At 42.0% G+C, this 8,213-nt stretch overlaps 1 protein-coding gene across 1 annotated transcript in view; it reads left to right on the top strand.

The window, feature by feature from the left end:
- itga2 (integrin subunit alpha 2) overlaps window positions 1–8,213 on the top strand; it is a 132,247-nt gene that overhangs the window by 76,308 nt on the left and 47,726 nt on the right. Inside the window, exons 6-7 of the mRNA XM_033030853.1 lie at window positions 845–972; window positions 3,114–3,262. Coding sequence (XP_032886744.1) covers window positions 845–972; window positions 3,114–3,262 — 277 coding nt within the window. The remainder of the gene's footprint in view (window positions 1–844; window positions 973–3,113; window positions 3,263–8,213) is intronic.

Genomic DNA, 8,213 nt, shown 5'->3' with positions numbered 1-8,213 from the left:
CCTCTGGCGTGTCCAAAACCCTTAATAATCTTATAAATTTCAATAAGATCCCATCTCGTCCTTCTACTCCAGAGTATACAAGCCCAGCTGCTCCATTCTCTCAGCATATGACAGTCCCGCCATCCTGGGAATTAACCTTGTAAACCTACTCTGCACTCCCTCAATAGCAATAATGTCCTTCCTCAAATTAGGGGACAAAAACGGCACACAATACTCCAGATGTGGTCTCACTAGGGCCCTATTCAACTGCAGAAGGACCTCTTTGCTCCTATACTCAACTCCTCTTGTTATAAAGGCCAACATGCCATTCACTGTCTTCACTGCCTGCTGAACCTGCATGCTTACTTTCATTGGCTAATGAACAAGGACCCCCAGATCCCGTTGTACTTCCCCTTTTCCCAATTTTCCTCAATTTAGATAATAATCTGCCTTCCTGTTTTTGCTACCAAAGTGGAAAACCTCACATTTATCCACATTAAACTGCATCTGCCATGCATCTGCCCACTCACCCAACCTGTCCAAGTCACCTTGCATTCTCATAGCATCCTCCTCACAGTTCACACTGCCACCCAGCTTTGTGTCATCTGCAAATTTGCTAATGTCACTTTGAATCCCTTCATCTAAATCATTGCGGTCCCAGCACCGAACCTTGCGGTACCAATACAAGTCACTGCCTGCCATTCTGAAAGGGACCCATTAATCCCTACTCTCCAGCAGAGATTTTAAATTAAATGAGCCATTTTATTGCACAACAGGTGATTAAAATGAGGAAAGTTCTATTTAATGATCGAATACCACTATTGATACATCACAATTAATATTGTTGAATTTATCCTTTTAATAGCGTGTGCATCTGCCATGGATCTTGTAATAGTGTTGGATGGATCCAACAGTATCTGGCCTTGGAAACCAGTCCAAGATTTCCTGAAAAAATTAATGGGAAGCTTAGATATAGGTCCGAAGAAAACTCAGGTAACTGCATTTCTATTCAATTTTGGCAGTGTTTAATTATATTTATCATTCTTGAATACAGAAACAGAGGTAGACCATTCAGCCTTTTTTCCATCTTTCTCTTGGTAAGATGAGGTCTAATTGTTTACTCTTTTTGTTACTTTCCTGCATAACTCTTTTTTAGGTTTATTTTAGGGATACAGCATGGAAACAGGCCCTTCGGCCTACCAAATCCACACCAACCAGCGATCCCCGCACACTAACACTATCCTACACACACTAGGGACAATTTACACTTGCACCAAGCCTACAATCCTGTACGTCTTTGGAGTGTGGGAGGAAACCAAATATCTCGGAGAAAACCTAAGCATATCACGGGGAGAACACTCCATAAGGACAACACCCGCAGTCAGGATCGAACCCGGGTCTCCGGCACTGCAAGCTCTATAAGGCAGCACCACCTTGCAATCCAAATGTTTTAATTTATATGAAATAACTTTTAGTCCCTTATTACACAAAAAAATCTATTAATCTGTCACTGGAATATATTCAACTGTCAACAGTTACTGTAGGAAGAGAATTCCAAAGATTCATCATCACCCTGTACATGAGAACATTTCTGGTTACCTCAGTACTGTATGGCCTATCTCTCCCTGCCATTCTGATTAAAAAGCCCCAATAGGAGAAATCACTTTCCTACATCCATCCAGACAGCATAAAATGTAGACATAAGAAACTTGCTTACAATGCAAAATGCTGGAGTAACTCATCAGGTCACGCAGCAGCTCTGGAGATTATGGATAAGGTGGCATTTCGTCAGACTCCAGTACTTTGTGTATGTCAACAAGGAATGCAGAACAGGTATTTTTGCCTACTAAGACCGTGCTGAATATTATACCAATTTAAACTAATGTAAGAATTTTATATATTTCAGTAATATCACCTTTCATCCTTCTTAAATCTGAGTATATACGCTCAGAATATTAAACGCACTATATAGGACAAACCCCATCCTGGCTTCCTGTGGAGTAGCTGGGTGAGTCCAGAACCAGGGGCCACAATCTTAGAATAAAGGGGAGGTCATTTAAGACTGAGGTGAGAAAAAACTTTTTCACCCAGAGAGTTGTGAATTTATGGAATTCCCTGCCAGAAAGGGCAGTGAAGGCCAAGTCACTGGATGGATTTAAGAGAGAGTTAGATACTTTAGGGGCTAGTGGAGTCAAGGGATATGGGGAGAAGGCAGGAACGGGTTATTGATAGGGGGTGATCAGCCATGATCACAATGAATGGCGGTGCTGGCTCGAAGGCCGAATGGCCTCCTCCTGCACCTATTTTCTATGTTTCTGTGTAACTGAGCTATTTAGAATATAGAACTGAACAATACAGCACAGGAACAGGCCCTTCAGTCCACAATGTTTCTGCTGAAAATGATGCCAAGTTAAACTGATCTCATCTGCCTGTATGTGGTTCATATCCCTCTATTCCCTACCCTTACATGTACCTATCTAAAAGCCTCTTAAACACTACAACTGTATCTACCTCCATCTCTGGCAATGAGTTCCAGGCTATATTTCATATTTTACCATTTTCCATATTTCACTACGTTAAAGGCATTTCTTCAACACAAATCATTTTTGTTGTTCTTGTTTTATTTTATATGAAATAACGATTCAAATGTTTGAGATTTTATGGAATGACCCCCAAAGCAACATAAATGCATGAGAAATTAATGATTTTAATAGAAGGAGCTGCAGATGCTACTTTAGAAAAATAAAATACATAATGTGCTGGAGTAACTCAGCAGGTCAGGCAGCATCTCTGGTGGGCATGAATAGATGGCGTTTTGGGTTGGGACCTTTTTCAACATAATGTGCTTGTGGAAGGAATAACAGAGTTAACAGAAATGTAAGCATATTCTCCTCACAAATTCTGTCTCACCTGCTGAATGTCCCAAGCAATTCCTGTTCTTGTTTCATATTTTCGGCGTCTACAGTTCTTCTGAGTGTGTGTTCTTGTTATATTCTTTATCATTGAATTTCCTGTCAATGATCTTCTGCCAACGCTTGAATCTGCCTTAGTTTTAGAGTAGGGCATCATATCCCTATTAGAAAGAGTCTTCCGTGCTCAGTTGTTAAGATAATTCTACTCTTTTGCTCCAAAAGGTGTCCATTGTACAATATGGTGAAAATGCAAGAATTGACTTATCATTGAATACTTTCGAAACAACAGCTAAAGTTGAAAACTTTGTAGCAAGTATCGTTCAAAAGCAAGGACAAGAAACAAACACCGCAGGTGGAATTGACTATGCAAGGTAATTCACGTCTTGAAATGATTTGTGATTCCTCATGAAAGGTTATATAGTATCATGGTCAATATCTGGCTTGTTGGGCCGAAGACCAATTTCCATGCTGAATGACACCCTGACTATCAATGTTTTCTTCATGCTAGAAATTGTAAGCAGGACTTACCACATATAAAAGGAGAAAAGGGAAGGCTATGGTAGGGAGGATGCTCTTTCCTCACAATACTCTTTTAGACTCTACCATGTTGAAGTATTAGAGTTTAGCAGAAGGTGCACAATTAGGATCTTACATTAAAAATACATAAAGTACTGGAGTAACTCAGCAGGTGAGGCAGCATTTTTGGACAACATGGATAGGTGATATTTCGGGTTAAGGAACCTTCTTCTGAAGAAGTTTTGAAGAAGGATTCCAACCCGATTCTTCAACTATTCATGTTCTCTGTAGATGCTGCCTGAAAGCTGAGTTACTCCAGCACTTTGTGTCCTTTTGTGTATTAACCTGCATCTGCAGTTCTTTGTTTCTAGGATCTTGTATTCCTTGTTTGTGCTGAAAAGTAAAGGGCCGGTCCCACCTGCATGCGGCGAGCGCGACCAAACCGGAAGCGGAGGTCGAGTGAGTGACGTGAAGTTCGAGCGAAGTCCGCGGGAAGTTCGCGCGTGACGTATGGCGTCAAGACGCTGCTTACGGCGTCGAGAAGCTGCGTATGCCCGTCGAGGCGGCTGCGGGCCGGCAGGCCGTTGCCGCGCGGAATTTTTGAACACGGTTTTTCGGAGCCCCGTGCGATGTCGGGACCAGCTCCGCACAACTCCATACGGCTCCGGCGATCGAAGTGGGACCGGCACCGCAAAGTCGTACGGCTCAAGCGGCCACGTTAGGTCGCGCTCACCGCATGGAGTCGCATACTCGTGGGCCAGGCACTTAACATGTTTGTTGACATTTTAGTGCAAAGTGTTACCAGATATACAGTTATTTTTGTTCCTATCTAACGTAATGGAACACTACTAATTCTCAATATACACTTGGATCTAGAAAACTTTTCATATTTAAATATTGTAACCTGTTGATACAATTTAAATGTTTTACAATACTTGCGGGCAGCACTTACGATAGTTGATCTACTGTGGCACTATCCACAAGCAAACTAATTGCAATGCTGAACGCTAAATATCCCTATGTCAAGATTTTAAGATCAACAAGAAATCAATTACTTTTGCAGTCTTATGCTCAAATGTCATTAGAAACGGGAATAGTCCCCGAGGATTGGCGTACTGCGCATGTTGTTCCATTGTTTAAAAAGGGTTCTAAGAGTAAACCTAGCAATTATAGACCTGTTAGTTTGACTTCGGTGGTGGGCAAATTAATGGAAAAGATACTTATAGATAATATATATAAGCATCTGGATAAACAGGGTCTGATTAGGAACAGTCAACATGGATTTGTGCCTGGAAGGTCATGTTTGACTAATCTTCTTGAATTTTTTGAAGAGGTTACTAGGGAAATTGACGAGGGTAAAGCAGTGGATGTTGTCTATATGGACTTTAGTAAGGCCTTTGACAAGGTTCCTCATGGAAGGTTGGTTAAGAAGGTTCAACTGTTGGGTATAAATGCAGGAGTAGCAAGATGGATTCAACAGTGGCTGAATGGGAGACACCAGAGGGTAATGGTGGATGGCTGTTTGTCGGGTTGGAGGCAGGTGACTAGTGGGGTGCCTCAGGGATCTGTGTTGGGTCCTTTGTTGTTTGTTATGTACATCAATGATCTGGATGAAGGTGTGGTAAATTGGATTAGCAAGTATGCAGATGATACCAAGATAGGGGGTGTTGTGGATAATGAAGAGGATTTCCAAAGTCTACAGAGTGATTTAGGCCATTTGGAAGAATGGGCTGAAAGATGGTAGATGGAGTTTAATGCTGATAAATGTGAGGTGCTACACCTTGGCAGGACAAATCAAAATAGGATGTACATGGTAAATGGTAGGGAATTGAAGAATGCAGTTGAACAGAGGGATCTGGGAATAACCGTGCATAGTTCCTTGAAGGTGGAATCTCATATAGATAGGGTGGTAAAGAAAGCTTTTGGTATGCTAGCCTTTATAAATCAGAGCATTGAGTATAGAAGCTGGGATGTAATGTTAAAATTGTACAAGGCATTGGTGAGACCAAATCTGGAGTATGGTGTACAATTCTGGTCGCCCAATTATAGGAAGGATGTCAACAAAATAGAGAGAGTACAGAGGAGATTTACTAGAATGTTGCCTGGGTTTCAGCAACTAAGTTACAGAGAAAGGTTGAATAAGTTAGGTCTTTATTCTCTGGAGCGCAGAAGGTTAAGGGGGGACTTGATAGAGGTCTTTAAAATGATGAGAGGGATAGACAGAGTTGATGTGGACAAGCTTTTCCCTTTGAGAATAGGGAAGATTCAAACAAGAGGACATGATTTCAGAATTAAGGGACAGAAGTTTAGGGGTAACATGAGGGGGAACTTCTTTACTCAGAGAGTGGTAGCGGTGTGGAATGAGCTTCCAGTGGAAGTGGTGGAGGCAGGTGCGTTGGTATCATTTAAAAATAAATTGGATAGGCATATGGATGAGAAGGGAATGGAGGGTTATGGTATGAGTGCAGGCAGGTGGGACTAAGGGAAAATAATTGTTCGGCACTGACTTGTAGGGCCGAGATGGCCTGTTTCCGTGCTGTAATTGTTATATGGTTTCCTCAGTCAGTTAACAGCTTTTAATGTGTAGGAAGGAACTGCAGATGCTAGTTTAAACCGAAGATAGACACAAAATGTTAGAGTAACTCAGTGGGACAGGCAGCATCTCTGGAGAGAAGGAATGGGTGACATTTCAGGTCAAACCCTTCTTCAGACACATCAGGGGAGAGGGAGATACATGGATAAGGAAGTGTCAGGTGTGAAAATAGGACGAAGGGAATGGAGATCAAAGAATATGATTGTTAGCTGGGAGAAGTTAACAACAAAGCAGAGATAAAATGTAGTCAGAGACAGTAAGACTGGTTGGAGAACTGGGAAGGGGAGAAAGAGAGTGGTAAAGCAAGAGTTATTTGAAATTAGAGAAGTCAATGTTCATACCGCTGGGGTGTAAGCTGCCCAAGTGAAATATGAGGTGCTGTTCCTCCAATTTTCTCCCCCTCCCATTCCCACACTTTCTGTCCTGGGCCTCCATTGTCAGAGACCAGGCGCAATTTGGAGGAACAGCTTTTATTGTATTGGCTCAATGTCAAGATAAAGCAAAAGATCATGCAAGATTTTCTTTGCTGTTAAGTAAGGGAGGTGCAGCTCATCCGTACACTGCATATAGTGAGTTCCCTAACCACTTCCTCAACTGACTCCATCTGCCCATCATCCTTGCTTCATCTGGTTCCACTTAACTTCGTCCTTACTTGAGCAAAATACAAAGTGGTGGAGGAACTCAGCTGGTTAGGCAGCATCTATGGAGGGAATGGACAAATGATGTTTGGTCAGAACTCTTCATAATTGCCTCCTACAGCTTCCCCAGGCAACCATGACCCCGGCCCATTAACACTCCTGGATCATAAGCCCTCAAGTTCTAGGAGCAGAATTAGGCCATTTGGTCCATCGTCTACTCTGCCTTTCAATCATGACTGATCTATCTCTCCCTCTCAACCCCATTCTCCTTCCATCGCCCCATAACCCCTGACACCCTTACTAATTAAGAATCTGTCTATCTCTGCCTGAAAAATATCCATTGACGTCTTCCACTGCGGTCTGTGGCAATGAATTCCACAGATTCAAGTTCAAGTGAGTTTATTGTCATGTGTCCCTGTATAGGACAATGAAATTCGTGCTTTGCTTCAGCACACAGAACATAGTAGGCATTAACTACGAAACAGATAAGTGTGTCCATATACCATAATATAAATATATACACACATGAATAAATAAACTGATAAAGTGCAAATAACAGATAATGGGTTATTAATAATCAGAGTTTTATCCGAGCCAGGTTTAATAGCCTGATGGCTGTGGGGAAGTAGCTATTCCTGAACCTGGTTGTTGCAGTCTTCAGGCTCCTGTACCTTCTACCTGAAGGTAGCAGTGAGATGAGGGTGTGGCCAGGATGATGTGGGTCTTTGATGATACTGCCAGCCTTTTTGAGGCAGATTCACAACCCTCTGATTAAAGAAATTCCTTTGCATCTACTGAGTCTTGCTGCTTCCCAGGCTGCCTCTCGGCCACAATACCTACACTTGTAAATACATCACCATCACCATTCTTTCATTATTACTCAATCTAAATCCTAGCACTGCCTGCGACAGCTCTTCACGATTAGGACTTTTGCAATTCTAGGGATCGTCTCACCCCACCTTCTGAAGGGCAATTAAGGTTTTTTTTAAATTGCTGACCTTATCGGTACAGTTAACATCAACACATAATGATGTAATCCAACAAAATGTCATAGCAAAAAGCTTGAAAAAGTCTGTCACACCATGTACTTGTTAATGGACTGATATATTATGTAACATTAGTAATATATTTTGTCCAGGTGGAAATGCACAGATGTGTGCTTTTCTTCATTTGCAATTGAAGTGTAAATTCAGAATTTACTGACTGACATGAAATTTTAACATCAGGTTTTGCAAACTGATTGTAGGTTGGTGGGTACATGTAGCCAATCTATGGGATTCACTAACCTATCTTACTTTGGTAAGTTGGGGGAGTCCAGAACCAGGGGCCATAGTTTAAGAATAAGGGGCAAGCCATTTAGAACGGAGATGAGGAAGAACTTTTCCACACAGAGGGTTGTGAATCTGTGGAATTCTCTGCCTCAGAAGGCAGTGGAGGCCAATTCTTTGGATGCTTTCAAGAGCGAGTTAGATAGAGCTCTTAAAGATAGCGGAGTCAAGGGATATGGGGAGAAGGCAGGAACTGATTCTGGATGATCAGCCATGATCACAGTGAATGGCGGTGCTGGCTCGAAGG

This window comes from Amblyraja radiata, chromosome 1 (genome assembly GCF_010909765.2).
Source record: "Amblyraja radiata isolate CabotCenter1 chromosome 1, sAmbRad1.1.pri, whole genome shotgun sequence".
Lineage (NCBI taxonomy): Eukaryota > Metazoa > Chordata > Chondrichthyes > Rajiformes > Rajidae > Amblyraja > Amblyraja radiata.
This window is presented reverse-complemented; position numbering and strand designations above follow the sequence as displayed.